The sequence below is a fragment of the Eleutherodactylus coqui genome, chromosome 13 (assembly GCF_035609145.1).
Source record: "Eleutherodactylus coqui strain aEleCoq1 chromosome 13, aEleCoq1.hap1, whole genome shotgun sequence".
NCBI classification, from domain to species: Eukaryota; Metazoa; Chordata; class Amphibia; order Anura; family Eleutherodactylidae; genus Eleutherodactylus; species Eleutherodactylus coqui.
The window spans coordinates 68,819,564-68,841,938 of record NC_089849.1 but is presented as its reverse complement, the minus strand read 5'-3'; the positions used below and the strand labels follow the sequence as shown (position 1 = coordinate 68,841,938).

The window sequence follows — 22,375 nt, the reverse complement described above, 5'->3', positions numbered from 1 at the left end:
GGGCGGAAATCTCGTGGTTTGGCCGCAGCGAAAAACCGCAAGATTTCCGCCGGGAGAACCGCCGCTGCAAAATCTGCGGCGGCTTTGAAGTGGCCCGGCCGCTCGCTCTTCCGTGTCTCATAGAGAAGAGCGCAGCCGCAAAAAAAAACAAAAAAAAAAACCGAACATTCTGCGGCCGGCAAATCCGCACTGCAACAGCGTCTTCTGCCTGCATCTTAGCTGCAGCGGATTTGCCGTCCCGTGTGGATGAAATTTCTGAGAAATCTCGTCCACATGGCTGGCTAATCCCGGGATTAGCGTCCGCATGCCTATTTGCCACGGCAAACTTCCCAGTGTGAACCCAGCCTTACACTACTCTACCAGCAAAGAACTCTTCCCTATAATGATGTCTTCACGTGTAATGAATGTCTGCTGGCTGTTTGCTGAGATGGATAAATCCTGAGCCAGTTCTTTGTACATATTTGTACATGTGAATGACATTACCTCTAAGGCATGTTATTTCCTAGCTGAGCAGGCCTGCCTTTGAACCGTGTCCAGCTCTCAATGTGGGGCCCAAAAGGAAATCCCAGTTACATATAATGTGGTCTTAGAAGGAAATCACAAAAGGGGAACATCACATTTCCAGGATTTTTTTCTCTTTTATGCACTCTAAAATCAGATTTGCTTTTGCAACTAAAAGGGGTGTTAGGTTTGTACTCACAGTGCGATATACTGATATTACCATAGGAAGAGCAGCAAAAAAACTGCTACTGGTACTGGTTACTGCAGCACGATAGTTAAAGCTTGATCTATTAGTAGCTACTCTTAATATGACCTTATATTAATATCCAGCAAAGCTCTTTAACCCCTTAGGCCCCTTTAGGTCCACTAGCTAAATGGAATTGCGGATTCCGCCCATAGGGAATCATTGGCCATCCGCGGTCCATTAAATTGATTTTTGCACCCCGCGGATGGCATTTTAAAAGAATTGCGTTTTTCACGCACGGGAGAACAAACGCGGCATGCTCCATTCTGCCGCGGATTCCGTGCAGATCGGCAACATTGCTATCAATGTGTGGGGATATCTGCATGCAAAAAAATACCATTTAAAGCAAATCCGTGCGGAATCCGCCGTGGAAATCCACGGCAGATTCTGCGCGGATTGTATTTTTCAAGTGGACATGAGGCCTTAATGAGGCAGCCCTTTTGTTCCCCATTTTAGTTTTTAACTCCTGAATTTAAATAAAATAAATCAATAAATCAATCACCATTTATTTTTTCTGATAACGTTTACTATGCGGGGTAACTAATGAGTTCCTTTGATAGATCTTACTTTTATAGACGCAGCGATGCCAAATAGTTTTTTAGATTTTATTATAATTATTGGCAAAAGGCTTTATTGTTTAACTTTGATTAACTTTTAGTTTTGTTTTATAATAATTAATAAAAAACTTTTTTTAAACTAATTTCGACTTTCCTTTTTTAAGTCCCCATAGGGGACATGAACTTGCGATGGTTTGAACGCTCTGTAATTTTACAGGCAATTTTGCAATGGCAGATATGGAAGATTTCAGAAAGCCCCCGGCTGCTATGCCAACTGAACCTTATGATCTCATCATGGTGATCGGGGCTTTTAAATGTGTGTCAGAATTGACAATGACATTTAAAGGGTTAACAGCTGTGATCAGCGGGCATGCTGATCACAGCAGTTGCCAGGTCACGTGTCAGCTGTAAGAAACAGCCGGCACCTGATTTACACATTGTATGGAGCGAGATCAACCCCCCGATCCCCCACCATACAAACCCCAAACCTCCATGACGTAACTGTATGGAGCGTTAAGGGGTTAAAGCATTACAAACCTAATCAGCCAGGATAGTCGGATCAAACTGCCTTCCGGACCCAAAGAAAGAAGGAGCATAAATTAACTTCTGCAATTCCGATTCAGGAGGAACCATCTTTAACCGACAGAACATCCAGATACTTTTATTAGGATACAGTTATAAAGCCGCACTTACTTTGGATGCAAACTTGCCACCTCGGAAGAAGGGGGTCAAGTACTTCACCACTATGTCAGCTGTCTCTTTTAGGGTTACCACTTTATTTCCGGGTGGCTGCAGGATTTTGGCTGTTCCTTCTTTGTCTTCTTGGGAGAGGTTTGGATCAAAGGTTACCTTTTTTTTGCCTTGCACACCATTTCCTTTGTCGGGATTGGACAAGATGGAGGAGGACTTTTCTTCTATTCTTTGTTTCTTACTTGCTGGTTCCACAGATTCCTGCTAAAAAAAAAATGGAACATTGGAGTTACTCAGCAGTGGTTGTCACATAGCAAAGGGGAAGGCTTAGATTGTGAATGGATTGATACCCAACTTTCCGGAACTCTGCACGTTAACCAGACAAGCGACCTTCTGACAACTCTACAGCAATCCGCCTAGCCCTGTGCCCAATATAGCTGAGATTGCAAGCTTGAAGGTGTTAGAATACCAGCTGATTTGTACCCAGCTTTCCCAGGCTTCTGAACGAATGCGAAGCAGAAGTTCAATTTATCCATCTGGCCATTCTACCGCACTCCAGAGCTCAACAATGCTCACACAATACACGCTGCCACCACCAACATTGACAGGCATTGGACCCGAATACTAATTACCCACAATTATGTCTTTAGAGATATGGTTTTGTGTTAACACGGACGAGGTTCACTAATCGATGATTTTTTACAGAAAAATAAAAAAATAATGTTACAAGATGAAATCGGCAAGAGTAAAATAACAGGGATTAAAGTAAGAGTACTACCATAGTTTGTGTGGAGTCTCACAGAGTTACTGGACAGTCCTCACGTATTGTGACCTCCAGAGGGCTAACCCTTAGCACACCCCCCTGTGCAGTTTTTAAACCCTTTCCAAGGTAACTCGCCTTTAACCCCTTTCAGCCCCCATCGGGGTTTGGCTTACAATGGAGCACATAATGCCTGGAATCCATATTTCCTTCATGACTGTGTGGGTGAGACCCACAAAGAATATGATGGCGAAGTTTCCTCTCATGACTTTACATACGGTTTCAGTCTATACACGAGTATTTTCGGGTATTTACTTTCCCAGATGTGTGGTTCTGGGTGTTCTGAGTGTCCACCAAAGTTAGGAGTCTCTGCATCTTATTCGTGGTGATGCGACATTTCGCAAAATATCCTTGTCAGCGGGCTGCGACACACAGATCAGTCAGAATTACATTTTTTCTTTGTTTTAGAGCGAAATCTCTTAGTTATGATTTGCCGCCAAAAAGTCTTCTGTAACCTTCAAGAAATGGGGTGGAGAAGCTTACTGGGATGTGAAGGGCTTAAAGCCCTTTTAGACAACGATTTTCGCTCAAAAATCGCTCAATGCCATCTTCTGAGCGATAATCGTTCTGTCTTACTGAACGGTCATTGTGCAGTTTTCGTTAAGCCGTCGCTGATCTTTTAGCATGCTGAAGCAGGACACCCCGCGCTTGTCTTCTGCATCCTCCGCTCAGAGCGCCCGGCTGTTACACAACTGGGCGCTCCAAGCGGGAAACAGCCGGATGCAAAAGACAAGCAGGGACACCCCGCTCGTCTTCTGCATTCTCTGCTCAGAGTGCAAAGTGATTGCTCAATGTTTGAGCGATCACCTTGCGCTGTAAAAAGAACGCAACAATTATCGCTGGAAAAAAAAACAAAAAAAACCGCTCAAAAGATTTTTTGAGCGCTAATCGCCGTGTCTAAATCAGGCTTTATTTCTGTCCTTATCTCCCAATGTAAACATTCGTCAGCTCTGGTTTAACAGGGGCTGCAGGACATCCCAGACCCCCTGTGGGGGAGATGTGACAGCCTTTGCTGAAGCCTACTTCAAAGCTATTTCAGCACTCAGCTTTCCTATATGCTGAAAAGCATTTAACTCTTTCACTTACAAGCTACACAGCAGTGTTGCAAAATCACGAGTGACTAAGGCAGCCGCATCATACTGAATGGGCTAACATAAAAATGGACGCTGAGACACACACAGAATGTCTGACAGGCTACAGCCTCCACATCACAATATATATATCTATCCATCTCATATCTTTAGCAATATCTCTGGTATCTATCTCATATACCATCAGATGGGCAATGGTGGTTGATCTCATTTTAGATCCCTTCCAACGCCCATCCCTGTCACCTAGTAAGGGGTAATGATGTCTGCACAACTTTCCTAGTGCCCAGAACGGCAACTGATTGATACTGGACAGCTGGGGGGGGGACACACTTTATCAATCTCTTCATATTATGGTGGTGGTAATATGATCAAATAACCATGCATGACACTTCTGAAGGTCACTAGCATGCTGTACAGAACAAGAGAGGGCACCAACAGGGGTGATTTTTCTTCCTGCTCCTTCCTCCCTACACAGACACAGGAAGTAAAACTTTTGATCCTGCACCCCAACATCCAAATAGTCATACTGCATCTGGAGGTTGGTGTCATTTCGATTTATCACTTATATTCTAATCTAGACTGTGAAAGAGTTAAAACAAATGGATAATAAAATTAGCACTCATTAACTTGCTAACATGTTAGTTTATGCACTCAAGCTTCTCCGATTCTCCTCAATGCCGTGACAAACATCGTAAACCGCTAACCTGCTGCTCCACCTCGCTCTTCTCAGCCTCCGCAGATCTGGAAGCACTGTGAAGGAAACAGGTTGACCATTAACATTTTCTAAATACCTTAGTTAGGATATTTGCTTGTAGTACAACAATAGCCAGGCTTACCTACTGTAGCTTAGAGCACATTCTTCCGACACCACCTCCTGTGGCACCTGAGACTCTTTAGATTGCTCTTGGCTTTGTTCTGGTGGTATTTTTAAGGCATCCACAGAACATCTTACTGATAGCTGCAGATCGTCAGTTTCCGCGTCTCTAGTCTTAGAATTATGCATCAAAGTATCAGTGTACTTCTTTGTGTCAGACGACTGTTGGGTTGAGTTCTCCAGAAACGGATGACTTGGTTCTGATGATGGGACAAGCTCAGTTTTTGTGCCGTCTTGCTCATTTCCATCAGGTTTATTAATTCTACTCTGGAGCCCATTCTGACTGTCTGAGGCGGCGGCTTCCTGGGCTTCACAAGTGTCACTAAGAGAGGTACTTTCATGAGCAGGACTGTCACTTTTTGCTAAACTATGGGAACTAGTGGAGGTTTTTGACTTCTTCTGCAATGAGAAGAACTTAGAAATGTCCTGTGAGTCTTTCGCAGCAGCGGAGGCCATCTCCTGCTTCTTTTTGCTCTGCCGCGACTTTTTAGTTGGACTGGTAACCTTTTTACTGGGACTTTCAGCCTCTTCAGGAGGAGCTGCACTACAACTGTTATGTTCACTTAGATTGGTGAAGCCGGCATTGGGCTGTTTGCATTGCGCCTCCATATCGGATGTGGTCATTTGTAGTAAGCTTGATGCAGTTTGGAAGTGTGATGGCACCCCCACTCTCTTACGCTTAAACTGAATACAAAATAAGAAATAGTTAGTAATTAGAGATGAGCGAGTATACTCGCTAAAGGCAATTGCTCGAGCGAGCATTGCCTTTAGCGAGTACCTGCCCGCTCAAGACCAAAGGTTCGGGTGCGGGGCGGAATGGAGGGGAGATCTCTCTCTCCATCTCTCCCCCCCGCTCCCTCCTGCTGACTGCTGCTACTCACCGCTCCCCCGTGCCGGCACCCGAACCTTTCGTGTCGAGCGGGCAGGTACTCGCTAAAAGCAATGCTTGCTCGAGCAATTGCCTTTAGCGAGTATACTCGCTCATCTCTATTAGTAATGTCACGGATGCAATGTATGTTGTACCAACAGGTCTGCCATGTACACGTCAATCTGAATGCTCTTACACACCGTGTGCGATGGAGAGGCAGCTACAAATCCGTCTTCATCTGCATCCACTTTAGTCTCCGCTTTCTGGATGGAGCTATAAGAACCAAGTGTCACATATGGCTCTCCATCCTTTGAAGCCTTATTTATCTCACCAACCTGAAGAAAAGCCACAAGGAATTAATAGGACTTATTAAATTGCTCCAACTAAACCTAGATCCCCAAGATCACAGATTTAAACTAAATACAAAGCTTCATTATGGTCTTTGAAAGTAGGGAGGTTACCATGAAGAATTACCATGACTTCCCTAAATGGTGGTCTAAAAAGAAAAAGTCTGTACATATGGTGTCAGAGTGGCCACCGTAGGGCGTGTTGGTGCCACCATGGACATGTTGGGCAACTATGAAGAGAGTTCAGCAAGGAAAGGGTGTTCTCTGCATGAGAATTGTTTAATGAACGTAATTAGCAACCAGGTGAGAGCTTTGAAATGCCGCAGGACGACTGTCATTTGCAGGAGTGAACGAGCTGGTGACATCATCGCCAGTCCATCCACTCCCGTGCAGCCGTTTAGACGGGCAGATTCATTGTTGACTCGTTATGCTTTAAACGGAATGACAAGAGAACCAGCCAACGATGATTAATATACCTGCAGAAACGAACAACTGAGAGGCGAACAATTCTCATTCATCATTTAGACTAAATGATTATCCTTCACTCTCGTTTGTTTGAACCATAAGGCTGGGTTCACACGGGGCGGATTTGCCGCGGCAATTCCATGCAGAATTTCGCCGCGGCAAATCCGCCTGCGGCCGCTAATCCCGGGCTTGGCCAGTCATGTGGATGAGATTTCTCAGAAATCTCGTCCACACGGTACGGCAAAACTGCTGCGGCAAAGTCGGCAGAAGCCACCGCTGCGGCGCGGATTTGCCGGCCGCAGCATGCTCATTTTTTTCCCGCTGCGGCCGCGCTCTCCTCTATGGGAGCACCGGCTGTAGCGGAAGAGCGAGCGGCCAGGCCGCTTCAAAACCGCCGCGGGTTTTGAAGCAGCGGTTCTCCTGGTAGAAATCTCGCAGATTTTCGCTGCGGCCAAACGGCGATATTTCCGTCGAGAATCCGCCCCGTGTGACCCCAGCCTAAGCGTTCCATCTAAACACACCTAAGGCTTCTTTCACACAAGCAAGCATATGGGTTTCCACATTCACAGTTTCCACAAGACTCGATCAAGTCCCAAGCTTAATTAGCGTTTTCTCTTCCATTCACACAGCCGGGTGCGAGAGATTACTGAAAAAAATACGCCGCAGCCCGGAAATCCCTCAGCCGGCAAAAATCCTCAGAATTAGTTCTAATGCCCAAATAGATAGCTTTTCCCTGCGTTGGACGCTGCTAAACTCCCTATCTTTGCAGCTCCAATTGGAGCCTATGGGAGCTGCCAGCGTATATTGGTGAAAAGATATAGCAATACCCATCTTTTCTGGTAGCATTTAACTTCGGTCGCATATGTGCTATTTTTTCCGGCACACCGTTTTTATGCGACTAAAAACTGGTCATCTGAACGAACACATTGGAAGCCAATGCCTCAGATGGCTGCGATTTTTGGTCGTCGTAAAAACGCGGTTAAATAGCTGTATAAAAACGCTCGTGTGAATAAAGCCTAACGCTAGGGCTGCACGATGACATGCAACTCATAGAATGTCGCATCTAATGATTGCCAACGGTGTCTCGTTGTGCCGCGACCTAACAGGTCTGACAGGCGTGGAAAATCCAACTTTGTTGGATTTTGGTCACAGGTCGCAGGCACTTTTTTCCACCGTGGACATCAATGTAAGTTGCAAGTGACTGCGATTTGGCTATTTAAACAGCCTTGCAACTTTTAGGTGACATGTTTTGCTGTGCAGTCCTTCCCATGATGGCTCCTGACTGGGGAAAGAGACAGGTACAGCTAAGGTCTGCGGGAGCCGAAACCTCAGGTAAAAGATGCAAAGGAGATGATTTTAGGAGTCTAAGCAGTAGGCAGTGCTCCTTGGTTTTAGCAAAGGACACAATGGGCCCCATTGTCTGTTGCCCATAGCAACCGATCACAACAACTCAACTTTTATTTCTTAAACTGCTCTGGAAAAGTGAAAGCTGAGCTCCGATTGGTTGCTATGGGCACCAGAAAGTTTTCTTTCCTTTAGAAAGTTTTGATAAATGAGGTATATTGGAGCAGATTTAGTAATCTTAACAGGCAACCATGTAAGATAGATTTCAAACATATGGAAAGGAGCTGGCAGCATAACAGGTGCTTTCAAAATATTATTGTAAAAAATAGGACTTTTATTGTTTCATCATTTAAGAAACGCAACATTTTGACCTTTTACGGTCTTTGTCCAGCCGCTAGTCTGTGAAACAAGACGGTAAGTCCATGTTCCAGGATAGATTTCTGGTGTAATTTGTACCAGAAAACTGGCATATTCCAAACGTAAATCTGCCCCTTTAGGTTTTGCGAGTGGCTGCCTCGGGTGTATTTGTTCCTGTGTTGATGGAACGACAAGTGAATAAAAGCTGATGCGACCAGTTTGAACCAAAGTCCACAGTTGGGAGTGCTGTTCTTATCCCCAGCTGTGAAAGAGGCAGCCTGATACTTGTAGTGAGTGGGTCAGGGCAGATCTATAGTCTGGCAGTACTCAGTGGAGGGGGGTAATGTGGTGCCTAATATTACTATACACTGCATGGTGTAGCTATACTAGGAGTACATTTGTAAGAGGCAATAATATGGAAGCCTGATTGCTGATTGCATTAGGGTCATAAATGACCAGCTGTAATACAATTCCTCCACCCCTGTAAATGGCTAATGAGGGGGCTGGGACTTGCCATGACCACAGAAATAGAATTAATGCAGTGTTACCTAACATGACCACTACTCCTGCTTATGAAGGGAGTAATGACATGTATGCAGCTCGGCCTAATTGCTTAGACATGAGAGGTACGCAGTTCCATAACACTATGATGACCGCGGCTATGAAAAGAGGCAATGAAGAGGATGATGGTTGTCATCAAGTAGGCATGAGAGATGCAGCGAGTCATTGTACTACAAGTGCTCAACGTATGAAAGAGGGAACAGGGCGGCTGATCCTTGCCATAGCATGAGCAATACGGAGCGTTGTCACATATAATTATGGAAGGAGGTAACGAGGTGAATGACGGTTGGCATCCTTGAATAGTCAAGGGAGACACCTAGTTATGAGAAATACAGAGACTCGCCATAGTAGCATTACTCCTTCATGGAAGGGGGTAAGCAGGTAGATAATGGGCGTTATGCTTGAGTATCCCGGAGAGATACAGGGGCTCACAGCACCACCATCACTCCCCCTATGGAAGAGAGTAAAGAGATGGCATTCACTTGTCATAGGTAGCCCCTCCGTTATACCAATTACGGTGTACAGGAGGGATACCCATCTCCCAGGTGGGTTTATGAAGCAGGAAAGCTGCTTGGGAATTTTGCCTCTGTGTATGTGGTTCATCTTTACCCACGCAGACAGGAACAGGAGCGCCCTAATGCTTAGCTCACACGAGCGTAACGTAAAATGAAACAAGGAAGACTGCGCATGACAGCGTGCAGGAGATACACTGTTATGCACAGTCAAAAATGGCTGCCATCCGCTGGCTCATACAGCAGTAAAACGCTACGTTACATGGGCAAGGACCCTGGGAGATTCCATCCTGTCCCGCCATCTCTAACTGTCCGCATGTAAACTTAGTCTTGCAGCGAGATCATGCATAGTAAGTGGCTCTGGCTGACCCCTGTCTTGGGTTTTCCGTTCTGGTGTTGGACTTGGCGCGAAACAGATGCCACAGACAGTTACGGTACCACAGGAGGGGAGCTAGCTACAAAGCAGAGCTTACCCAACCAGAGCTGTTCTGTTGAGCGACAGAGGTTGCTGGACTCAGAGAGGATCCCAAGATGTTTCAAGCCTTGCACTATGGCATCACAAGTCCCAACATGGAACGCTGACGAAGCCGACTGTGCAGGGCGGGCCTCCAGTAAAGCAGGAAGCCAGAACTAATAGGAGCCATGACCATCTAGTTTGGCTTTGGTCAGATTTGACCCTGCAACAGCAGGTGGAGGCAACTCCAAGAATGCAAAGCAGCAGCTTCTAACAAGGGAGCTACCACACCCGTTTCCCTAACACAGGTGGGCTGAGCAATGGGAGGAGAGGCAAAACCCCTCCCCACACTGCACAACATGGGAGTGGCCTTAACAGGCCTAACGGTGGGGACTCAATTAGGCCTGGCTGGTGTCCCGAACATGCCCGCGGTGCAGTATGGGAGACTGCGGATGCACACCGGAAAGATGGGCACATCCCCACAAAGGGTATCATGGAGGCGGCCAGTGATACCCTGAAAGAGGTAATAACAATAGGTCCATGCAGCAGGGTCACTGTATACTCCCCTGCCAATCTACCTACACTTGCTAATGGAGATGACAGGAGTAGGACAGAGAGACAGGAACTCGCACCGGATCCAGGATACTTACCCCAGAGATCCATGAGTGAAAATACTAACCTATAGCAATGAACCCAGGTGTCCACTGGCAGCGTGCTCCATGATTATAGCAGTGTACCTGCCTTGTGCTCGTCTGCCTTTAAGCAAGGAAGGGAGTGCTCCAGTTTTAAAGAGGAGGAACCGTATATTTGGCGGGCTACGTTCATTTTAAGATTTGAATGTGCCTCTTTTTCTTTGGAGGTTGGAGCAGACAACTCCATTCTGTTCGCCTTCCTCGGTGGGGTAACAGGAAGAGTCGTGCCTCCCCGTTATTCTCCAAGCCCAGAAGTAGGATGAAAAAACAGCGCTGCTTCTTACAAGAAAGTTATAGCTGGTAGGAGGAGCTAGCTGTTTCTGCCAAGTGTCCGCCTCCTAGTGGCAGTTTTTATACCCACGGTCAAAGCTGTGACCCCCCCCCCCCCCCCAATGATACGGACAAGAAATAATATTTTTAACTTCTCTACAGTTTTATTACTTATTTCAGTGTTTTCCTTTTCTAGATTGAGACTTTGTGCCCAGCGTAATGACATATTTGGTGACGGAACTGTATTTGTGAAGCGAATGTTAGTGAAGGGAAACCCAATTACATACAGCTTCTGAAGAAACGGGGAAACTATTACACAATAGTTCATCTGCGGGCACAATGATTGAAAAGGGACGCTCAAAACTGGACAACACAAGGTATTTTCAAGCACTGGGTTCTATTCCCACAACTGAAGCCCATTCGCTCTCCCCGTCTGCTCCTTACCTTCTTCACTACCGCTGCTTTATAAAGGTTGGACATTTTGCTGCTTCGGAAAACCTCATATTCTAGGTCTACAGCAGAAGACGAGACGTCCACTCTGGTTGTATATAGACACCATGGTGAGAAAGATCATATATGAGTCAAGTGAATAAGCAGTTCATCTTACATGGTGATACATTGTAACAATACTGTATATCCTCCTCCCCATCTAGCCATACGCAAAATCTACACATCACAATTTAGGGATGAAGGAAGAATAGAAAATCTTCTTACCTATCTGCAGTATTGGTCACCTGTGCGTTTTTACTGATGGCTTCCTCCAGCATCTTCAGGCAGTGCTCCCGGGCCTATCACCATAGAGACATTTAGACGGAGGCACTACTTATATATGCATAGCATAAGAGGTAACAGCTCATAAACCACTGGATAGGGTTGTTGATCCAGAGATTACTCCGATTGCCAGATTGGAGCCAGGAAGGAATTTTTGTCAATAAATGGGGAAAATTGGCTTCTACTTCATTGGTTTTTTTCGCCTTCCTCTGGGTCAACATTGGGGCGGTAATGGGCTGAACTGGATGGATGTGTGTCTTCATTTGGCTTTATGTCATGCAGTAACATAGTAATACAGTAACGTAATAAATATCAAACAAACTACAGGATATACTCTCGACTATCATCTGTGGTTTCTGGGATGTCAGTCAGGCATGGAATATAATATTAGAACTCAAGGATTGGCATTTGTGCGAAAAATGGCTAGACTCATTTGAAAAGAGGGGATTTTCATGGACATCAATGCGGGTAGAACAGTCCTTGAGTGGTCCGCCTCTGTGTACATTGTCAAAAATGATATGAAACTATTTGTTTATTTTCTGTTCAGTAAGAATGCTTACGCTGAAATTCTGCCCCTTGTGAGAGTTCACTGTACAGCAAGTTGGTATTAAACATACGCTGGAGCAGAAAACAACTGCCCACGGACATAGCACTCTATATGAAGCTAGCAAACCGGTAATCTCCTACCCATGTGACCTACAGTATATATGCCTTGCAGGTTCTGCAGAAAGTGAAGAAGCTCCCCAAGAAAATATAAAACTCTATACAAGACGACGACTCACTAAATTTTGTGTTCAGGTAACTTCTCAATTCTTCGATGAACATGAACTTTAGGGTGCGTTCACACATCACTGATTTACTGTACATTTTGGTGCAGATCTACATTAGATTTCATTCCTTCAACTGAAATCTGCAACAAACTCCACATCAAGTCCCCTAGAAGTGAACATACCCTTAAAGGGTTATCAAGGAAGAAAATATTTTTGCAAATCAGGCTAGACTGGTGGGAAAATATAAAAAAGCCATATTCACCTCACTTGATTCCTCGCCACCCCCATTCTGCAGAGCCCGATTCCCGGCTAGTCTTCACTTTCAGCTGCGCCAGTGATGCTGTCCAGAAATGGGACATGTGACCACTGCAGCGAATCATGAGCTGAAGTGAGCCAGTGATGAGCTAAAGGCAGTCACTGGTCCCTGTAAGTCGGTGATGTCATCACTGGTTTGCTGCACGGGTAAGTGGAGAGCAGTAGGGGATCGGCACTGATGGAACGGGTGAGGCAAGTATGGCTTTCATGTCTTCTCACCACTCTGTATTACCTCTTTCAAAAAAGAACACAAAGATCAGGTAATTGCATTACTAACTGTAGTTGGATGTCTGCTTAAGACACATGGACTAATAAGGAGTAAAACACAGCATAATGTCATCTCTAATCTTTAGTCTTTACCTTAACAGTAAGTTTGGGTATTTTGCCATTAGCGCCATCCTTAAGCAGACAGTCTTCGTCTAATTTCAGAAAAATATAGAACAAGGCATAACTCCATTGTCGCAAACCGTCCAGAAACATGACATTTATTAATCTACTAATGTATACTGCCGATGGCTCCAGACATATACAGCACCTTATTTTACATTATCATCGGCTGCATATTAGATTGTATATAAGATCTAGCATTATCACAGTGCCTCTGTTGCCTTTTGGTATATTTCAGTGTACTTTCAACTTTTTAAATAACTAAGAAAAAAAAATCCACCTGGAAACCATCAACAAGCAGGCTGTCTCCTAAAATGCTGCCCCCCCTCCCTAAAAAAAAAACAAAAAAAACAACACATGCGTAGAGTTGCATGTCAACCATTAAAATAAATGGTCAGTATGTAATACAAGAAAGAACTGGGACCGCCAGAGCAGCTCTCCATTATGGGACATAGAGAGGAGTATTTGATGAATGTAGACTTACTTGGCAGGATAAATTCTTCCAGCTCCTTACTCTGTCAAAAGAGAAAAAAAGAAGTTACTGTTTGTTACTGTCCAAGTTTGGGAAAGTTCAAGGTTTCACCTTCACCTTCCTCAAATTCATCTGCTTCTGGTAAAAGCTGTTCCATTCTCGCTTGCGATTGTCAGTAGAATCTTCCTTTCCTCCATCGGAATCCTCATCATGCCTGGAGATATCAAGAGCACGGTTATACAAGAGAAGTGGTAAGTAGATGAACTGCCCGCGGCAGGCGCCAAGAACTTCCTGCAGTCTTCTTTGCCACATAAAAAATTAAACACGATAGACCAAAACATGGGCCCTCTCAGGGCCAGGAAGATAACAGTTTTGAGAGTACACAAATGCCAATGATACACTTTTGGCCCTCGTTTCAAGTTTCATTAATGCCATTACGTAGCTAGTGTCACCGAAACACAAAAATATCCGCATCTGTCAAGAATAAGGTGAAGCTAATTGCAGATTGCTTGTGAGCCTTTGGTTGGGGAACATTGGTCTAATAGTTGCAAGATACAGTCTCTGTCAAAGTATGTCTCACTTTTCATCAAAGTTCTCACCTGTCAAAGCCATAGCCTTTCCTGCCCCCTGCATAAAGTTCTGGGTCATATCCAAATGGTCCAACTGGAGCGCCAGGTTGTTGGATGCAGGTTCTACTTCTTCCATTTAACAGCAAACCTTCCAAATGTTCAATCATCCGTTTCACTGCCTGTGGATTCTTACAGCAGTCGCAGGACTTATTACACAGTGGCTTCTCGTCCCCGAAATATGATGCAATGGTAGCATGGCGGCACCTGCAGGAGATGGTAAAGAGGCTTAGCCTTAAATGTGAGATAAACCAGATAATATACATAGATCAGCCATAATATGACATGCTGAGCGTTCAGCCGTGGCTCGTTCTGAAGTGTATGGTAGGGGTGGCTGCATATGTGGTAATCGTGGTATGTGCACCACTGCTTCATTCACTTCAATGGAACCATTGGGAACAGCCTATTATCCTGAAATGTTGATCCAGAGGAAGGCAATAAACCTTAAATTTGGGGAAAATTGCTTCTTGGCTCCAAATATAGCAATTGGAATAAATCCCTGGATCAAAAACCCTTCTGAAATAATTAGTGCCTATAAGATGTAATATTGTTACTCAAGAAAGGCATCCAGGTCCCTCCTCCATCACCATGTCCTCAGGGCTGCTGCACACTGGTGAGAGCAATATCTGGATGTCACTGACGCTCTGATATCGCTCTCGCAATCTTTCTGCAGCCCTGGATGCGAGGCACTTCCGCAGGGAAACAGCCTCCCATCCCTGCAGGGCTTAAGGATTCTCCTGTTGTGGCTGTCAAAGCCACAGCAGAAGATGGTGATCTTCTCCCATTGATTTCAAAGGGGCCAGCAGCAGCACCAGTCAATGGAACACGATCGCTGAAGGAATCCCCTGCTGCAGCTGTCACAGCTGCAGCAGTGGATCCTGATGTTCTCCCTTTGATCTCAATGGGGCCAAAAGCAACAGGGCCAGCAGCAGTGGCGAGGGACTCCCGGCGGCAAGGATTTTCGGGGGTGGGGCTTGAAATATAAGCCCTACCCCAAAAGTAATCCCTAACTGTAGAAAAAATAATCACACATCACCTTAGAAGCACTGTTATCTCCGTCACATTTTCAAACAGGTTCCCGACACTCTTCTGGCCAGGGATTCATTGAATGACAGCTAAGCGCTGCCTCTGATTGGTCACAGCACTCAGCCAGTCAGAGACAACACTTTCAGGAGACAGGGATTTTTCAATTCCCCGCCAGAAGAGAAGGTGAAGAAGAGTGCCAGGGGGACCTGCTAGAAGACACGCTAGAGATTACAGTGCTTCTAAGGTGATGTATTATTTTTTTTTTTTCTACAGTTCGGGATTATTTTCGGAGTAGGGCTTATATTTCAAAACCCCGAAAATCCTCTCCGTGGGGAGTCCCCTGCCACTGCTGTCACAGCAGTGGCAGAGGATCGCAATCATCTCCCATTGACTTCGATGGGGCTGGCGCTGCTGCCGCCGGCCCCATTGGAAACAATGGGCGAGATCGCAAAAAGAATGGACATGCTGCGATTTTCTTTTCATGCGGCTTCGTAAGCGTTAAAACACGGCACATGTGCATGGAGCCATTAAAAGCCATTGGCCTCATAATTTTGTGATTTCTCGCAGTGCTGGGAAATGATGCAATTTCATCGCCAGTGTGAAGGCGCCCTCAGGCAGAGAACTATATAGTCTCACTGCTCTTACAGTAAAGAACCCCCTTGTAAAGTAACATGTCTAATCGTTACTTTACAAGGACAGTGATTTAACATTATCATAGTCCTGAACATGGGACGGCAAACAAAGCCAACCATATCATCCTATACACACGTAACCCATTACAGGGATGCCCACAGATTCATCGAGGCACTGCTATAAAAATGTGATATTATTAGATTACCCTAGAGGTAGTAGCCAGACGGCAGTTTTGTTGGGACAGTCAGATCATTTGTCTTCGATGAATCACAAAAGCAGAAAACAGAGGGATAAACTCTTCTCCCACACATTCATCTTTTCCTGTTTTGCTGCTGTTCACTATAAGCTTGTGACTGCCTATAATTGTAACATGGCTCAAGAACCCCTTGAAGAATAACTCAGTGACAACTTTAGTGTGGAACCCCTTTAGCTGATAGCATGCGATGAATGGAGAGATAATTGGCTGAAAACCTATAAGATCATGGGCAAATGACAAAAGGTAGATGGCTCCTCAGAAGCGAGAGCGGTGATAAAATGCATACAGCCAGCTAAGCATCTTCTATCGAACATATACAAAAGTAGTTGCAAAGAGTCACGTATACTGTAGGACTGTGTTCACACCAGTTTTATATGTCATTCTCCATCATGTTCTTCAAAATGTAGAACATTTTTGTTTGATTTCAAATAGATTTTGCTGAAGGCGATGGGTGGCTAAAATACTATATACCTTGCTGTGCTACCCTGTTTCCCCGAAAATGAGACCTACCCTGAAAATAAGACCTACCCTGATTTCCCAGGATTTTTGGGGAGGCTTGAAATATAAACCCTACCCCAAAAATAAGCTCTGGCTACATTACATTAAAGGAATACATTACCTAGCAGGCTCGGTCCAGGTCGCTCCTGCTGCTCTCTGTAGCACCGACGCGATTCTTGCCGTCCTTGGCCGCCTACAGAAGATCAGTTTCTGGTTACGGGATTCATAAATCCCACCTCCAGGAAGCGATGGCTCTGATAGGCTGAGCAGCGCTCGAGAATCAATCAATGCAGTGTTTGATGAACCAATGTGATGGCTGTGAATGGCTTAGCAATCACAGCCATCACATTGTGGAGGTGGGATTTATGAATTGGCCAATCAATGCCGCGGCCAATTCATAAATCCCACTTCCACAACGTGATGGCTGTGATTGGCTGAGCAGCAGTCAAAGAACCAATCACAGCCATCGCATTGGTTCATCGAGCGCTGCATGTATTGGCTGAGCAGCGCTCGAGAACCAAATCAGAGCCATCACTTCCTGGAGGCGGGATTTATGAATCCCATAACCAGGAAGTGATCTTCTGTGGGCGGCAGAGGACTGCAAGAAGCACATCAGAGCTCTGGAGAGCAGCCTGATGAACCTGGACCGAGCCTACTAGGTAAGTATAATAAGCCACCCCCCTCAGCCCCCAAAATTAAGATCGAGCATCTCTTTTGGGGCAAAAATTAATGACTAGGTCTTATTTTCGGGGAAATACAGTATTCTACCCAGTTAAAGGCGTATTCCAGAGAGCAAGACTTTTTTCAAGTTTTATCTAACTGGCCCCCATTTCTCAATGCAGTATTGCTTATCAATATTTTTGTAACAGTGCAGTGAATAGGCTGCTGGTCATGCATGCGTGGCTCCATTTATTTCAATGGGGCAAACAGATATAGCTGAGCGCTTTCTGTTCGGCTATCTGTCAGACCTATTGAAATGAATGGAGCACGGCTGCATGACTAACAGTTCATTACCTGCAACATCTAATATAAAAAAGCCTACAGGCTTTTTCTTGCACCACACTTTGACCCCCTTGCCTGACCCTAGGCGGATGATTTTGGCGACACCCTCACCACCGCCGTAAAATCATAAAATTTGACTTTGATACATCGAGTGACCTGTGAGGGCAGCTCAAAGTTGCAATGTTAAGTGTATGGTCAAGCACCGCTATGGAGAGGGAAGCATTGCGAAGCAGCATGAGCCGCGAGCGGCGAAGGAGAGAGCAATATCGGGCCGTAATATTACACTTTACACCATGTGAAAACCCCGTGGATGTGGGAGAGAGAAGTGGCGAGAGAGAGAAGCGTCGAGAGGGAGAGAGAAGTGGCGAGAGAGAAGCGTCAAGAGGGAGAGAGAAGCATCGAAAGAGGGAAAGAAAAGCGGCGAGAGAGAGAAATCTGCTCCAAACAGTGACACTCTGAAAAATCTCCTAACGAAGCAGATTTAGAAGTTCACAACAACCATTTTTCTAAACATGTTATATCTGCGTAGCGAACATCGAGTTAACCTAGTTACAGAAATAGGTATCAGCAATTCTGCATTGAGAAATCTAGGGGAACACGGGTCTCCTGTTCTCGGGATCGGTGAGGTTCCCAGCAGTCTGACCCCAACTGATCTATCAGTTTTCATTCAGCTAGTGAATGGGTGAAACCTTGGAAAAAGTCTTACCCTCAGTCTGTCTGGTAGTTACTAATCGTCTATAGCGGCTCTGGCCTTCCAATCTCCTACTCTTCATACTTGGGCAGCACAAAGTCCTTCATGTGTCCGTACATAATCTGTTATGGACTGTAAAGTCTTCCAAGTGTAACCGGACAAATTAAAGCAAGTGACCTGAAAAGGCTACATGGTACATGGTATCCAGGACGTAGAGCGCCGCACGGTCACCAAACAAAGCGCTGGGACATTCATAGCAATCTACTTAGTCTACATGCTGCTCTTACTACCACAGATTCAAGGCAGAGACCATTTGTAGCCATGAAAAAGGCGCAGTCACCAAGTTACATTTTATGTCAAGTTGTTGAAAAGTCTATTTTTTTTCTTCTCTTCATATTTGTTTCTGGGATTGAGGAGGATCAATTAATATTACAGTTTTATAGCTGCCCCAATTTTCTGAAGCTCTGAACTTCTATTCTGTTTTATATTCAATTGGGTTCTCTCAGCATTGACATAGATAGCACATCATTAGGATCTGCCACCAATGTCCAATTAGCTGACCACTGTGAATCCACCAATTGCCAAGTGGCACTAAAAAAGTACTGTGCCACTTCGTCTTCTGCTGGATCTGCGTGGCTTTTCAGGGTTGTAAGACACATGATGCTTGCCATGTTCAGTTCTCTTTGTATTCTAATTTTATTTGGGAACTGGACTGGAAACTATTTCAGTCATGCATAGCCCCATTTACACGCAAAGATGATCGCTCAAAATTTGTTCAAAAGATAGAAGAGTGACAGTTTGAGCAATCATTTTGCATAAGCTGCTTACAGGCACTAATGCCCATTAGTAGCTTATTAACTTCATTTGCATGTAAATGAGCCTCCCTGAGCTGTATGCAGATAACAGCAGGTTGTCTTATCTGCATACAGCTTGTTTGTTCTGCCACGGGACTGCAGCTGAATACAATGTTATCAGCTCTCCTGTGGAGAATCGCAATGTGTGGTCCCTGCTATCATCGGTACTAGTGTATCTTGTCTCCACCAGAAGAATGGGTGGAGACAAAATGCACGCCCACAACCAACACCTACAACTTGATTCGCTGGGCAGGAGAATGGGTGCCCATCATCTCCCCTCCCGCCTCGTGTCACTCACCCCTCCGCCGCTCTCCCTTGTCTCCTTCCCAGCTCCTGTGCTGTTAGTCTCCTCGCTGCCGTCACATATTGCAGCAGTTATCCGAGGCTGGCTGGTGAGGAGACTGACAGCGGTTGAGCAACTGCGACGGAGCAGGTAGGGGAGAAGGCAGAGCGCCAGGGCCAGTGACAGGTGAGGGGATGGAAGCCTGTAAGTGGTAGACACATTGCAACACTGATGGGAGGCTGGCAGGGAGTGTCTCTACGGGGAACGCACTGCACCAGAGCCAGTAGGCGACAACTTCCAAGAGGGGAGATGATGTTACAGCGGCGGAAATGGAATAGCGGGGGAGAATGACAGCGACGGAGGTGGGAGGGGAGATGGCAGAGCGCACCAGAGAGCTGAAGCCGGCAAGGGAATAATAGGAGACCAGCAAGAAAAGTCATTTACAGGGTCGCCAGCAGCAAGAGCGCACATGCCACCCCGACGGGAAAAGTGTGACAGGGTCGGCAGCAGCGGAGATGGGGTGGCGCAACCGGAGAGATGATTGGCACCCATTCTCCTGCTCAGCCAATCAAGTTGTGGGCGTGCATTTTGTCTCTACCCATTCTTCTGGTGGAGACAAGATACACCAGTACTGCTATCATCAGCTGTCCGGCTGAACGATGGATTTTAAAACTCAACATAAAATAATCATTCAGCTGAAAAGCAAATGATGGTAGCATTTAAAGACATCATTTGAGTAAATTTTGAGCGATAATTGTCCCGTGTAAATGGGGCTTAAGTCGATTCAGTCTGGAGAAGTTGCGTGTGTATACAGTCAATAGTGAGGATGAAAGCATCCTATCTCATAACAACTTTACTAAGCTTTATTTACCTTTGCATATGAAAATACAGATCAAATACAGAAGCGTAATGCTAATTTTTTCCCCCTACAATTCGTTCAATTTTTGTTCCTACACTGTAGAACCCTGTTTAGGCTAAAGCTAAAAGTGCAGCAACCCAAACTGAGCTTTCAGCAAAGTTCTACCCAACACAGGGCTCTACTGGTTCTGTTCCGTATAACACTGGCATAGTGTCATATATGGCTTTTATGGCTCTTCTACAGTACTGTACACTAGTTTTAGGCTTTTGGTACACTTCCATTTTAGTTCTAACTAATTTGGACTGAATCAAACTTTTTGCAAAGCTACAGTGAACTGAAAAAGTTTTCAGAAGTTTTCAAAAGTTCACTAACACTAAAATACAGATGTTATAAAAATAAAAACAAAAAAAAAATACACACGAGAACTATGCAAAAACCAAAATATGCGTTTTCAAATCCAACCCACTGACCTCTATGGACTGAAAACGGTACCTATACAGATCTGTTAGAATCTGCTGCATGTAGAAAAAAAGAAACAGTGTGCCTATATACAAAAAAAAATCATGTCTAAACAAAATGAAGACCTGAATAAAACCATTTAAATGCATCGCCAACTTTTTGGAATTAACCCGTTTAGGACCAGCCACAGTACATTTACGGCAGCTGGTCCTGGGCTTAGAGCACCGCAGATAGTAAAATTACAGCGGTGCTCTAAGTCTCCTGCAATCAGTCAGAGGCAGGAACCGGTTATCAGCTGTTAGTGGCAGCTGATAACCCGGAGCAGAAGGCAGGAGGGGTTTTTAACCCTTCCTGCCTTCTGCTTCCCCGATATACAGTGCTCAATGAGCACTGTATGGGGAAAAGGAAAGTAAGATGTACTTTCACTATGGGAGCCTCGGGGGGTCATGTGACCTCCTGGGATCCCCTGCTATGCAGAGCTGGAGGGTCAGACCTAGACCCTGGCAGCTCTGCAGGTGACTAATGTCACTATAGGGGTTGCTTTTCCCTGTAACTAGGGCTCCTATGGCCGCCCCAGCTACAGTGGAAAAGTGCCAAATAAAGAAAAACAAAAAGGTGAATGTCCCCCAGAGGTCTTATATGACGTCATGGGGGACACAGATAGTAAAAAACACAATTACATACATAAGTATAACAGAATAAAACAACAATACATACAAAAGAAAGAGAATAACACAAAGCAGACGCCAACAAAAACCGTCGCCGTATGCGCCCTTTAACCACAACCATACATACTATATATCAAAACTTCCAAAACAAATAGAGTAACCCATTCCCATACTTTATTTTAGTGTAAATATAAAAATTAAAAAAAGAATAATTTTAAATGCTAAAAAAAAAAAAAAATCATTTTTTTTTAGCTTTTTACCTTCAATAAAACTAAAAAACGGGGGGAAAAAAAGTCAGTGAAAAAGATATAAAAAAAATAGTCATATGTCACGGGGAAAAAAACGCAGTAAAAATAGTTTTGGTAGCTAAAGGAAAAAAAATAGAGCAGTAAAACCGCCTCTTTAGGGTAAAATCCCTAAAAAGTGCCAAAACAGCTTGGTCCTTAAGAGGCTAATGTGGATCCGTAATACACAAGTGTGAATGAGCTGCACACCTGACAGTAACAGGGGAGAGAATACAGAGTCGAGTTTCCACCAGTGTGCTGGATGAAGCCCGGCTGCTCTCTGGGAACAGCCTGCCATCTACTACATGACAAAGATTTCTTTCACTGTCCGAGCTGAAGGAGTGGCACTGTGTCTCGGCTTGCAGAGTGAAGAAAAGCACCTTTCAGAGTAGCATATCTTACCCCAGACAAGCGGAGTCTGTCCCCGAGCAGCAGGCATGTACCCAACCTGCAGCCCACCACGGCGTGGAAACACAAATAAATATCCGCCCAGGTCCCCACTACTTCCAGCAATACCACTACTTGTGGTCTACGCTGGACTTCAGATCCATTCCAGAGTGGCGTTGGCAGACACCGAAATGTACCTGTAGTTGCATGGATTCAAGACTTCACCAAAAAGCAGTAAATATGGCGCAAGAAACTTGGAACGACTTGCTGGTCATACTAGATACTTTCAAAACGTTCAAGGTGTAAAAAAAAACTAATTTGCAACACGCATATTCAGTGAACACCATCGACTTCAGTGGTTGGTGCATTTTTCTTTGCCTGAAATAGTTAAGAGAACTTATGTGAAAAGTTTGAGAAAGTCTCTAAGTTTGAGAACTTCTGCCAAAGTCTCTCGAGTTTGGGAAGATGAAACTGGTCACAGTGATTA

At 45.0% G+C, this 22,375-nt stretch overlaps 1 protein-coding gene across 2 annotated transcripts in view; it reads right to left on the bottom strand.

The window, feature by feature from the left end:
• RECQL5 (RecQ like helicase 5) overlaps positions 1-22,375 on the bottom strand; it is an 84,268-nt gene that overhangs the window by 5,146 nt on the left and 56,747 nt on the right. The window contains exons 9-18 of one of the 2 annotated variants that reach the window (XM_066587818.1): positions 13,962-14,195; positions 13,480-13,576; positions 13,375-13,405; positions 12,864-12,922; positions 11,362-11,435; positions 11,092-11,185; positions 5,846-5,980; positions 4,740-5,461; positions 4,608-4,653; positions 1,996-2,256 (exon numbers count right to left, since the gene is read on the bottom strand). In XM_066587818.1, coding sequence (XP_066443915.1) covers positions 1,996-2,256; positions 4,608-4,653; positions 4,740-5,461; positions 5,846-5,980; positions 11,092-11,185; positions 11,362-11,435; positions 12,864-12,922; positions 13,375-13,405; positions 13,480-13,576; positions 13,962-14,195 — 1,753 coding nt within the window. The remainder of the gene's footprint in view (positions 1-1,995; positions 2,257-4,607; positions 4,654-4,739; positions 5,462-5,845; positions 5,981-11,091; positions 11,186-11,361; positions 11,436-12,863; positions 12,923-13,374; positions 13,406-13,479; positions 13,577-13,961; positions 14,196-22,375) is intronic. The other variant, XM_066587819.1, reaches the window with a different exon arrangement.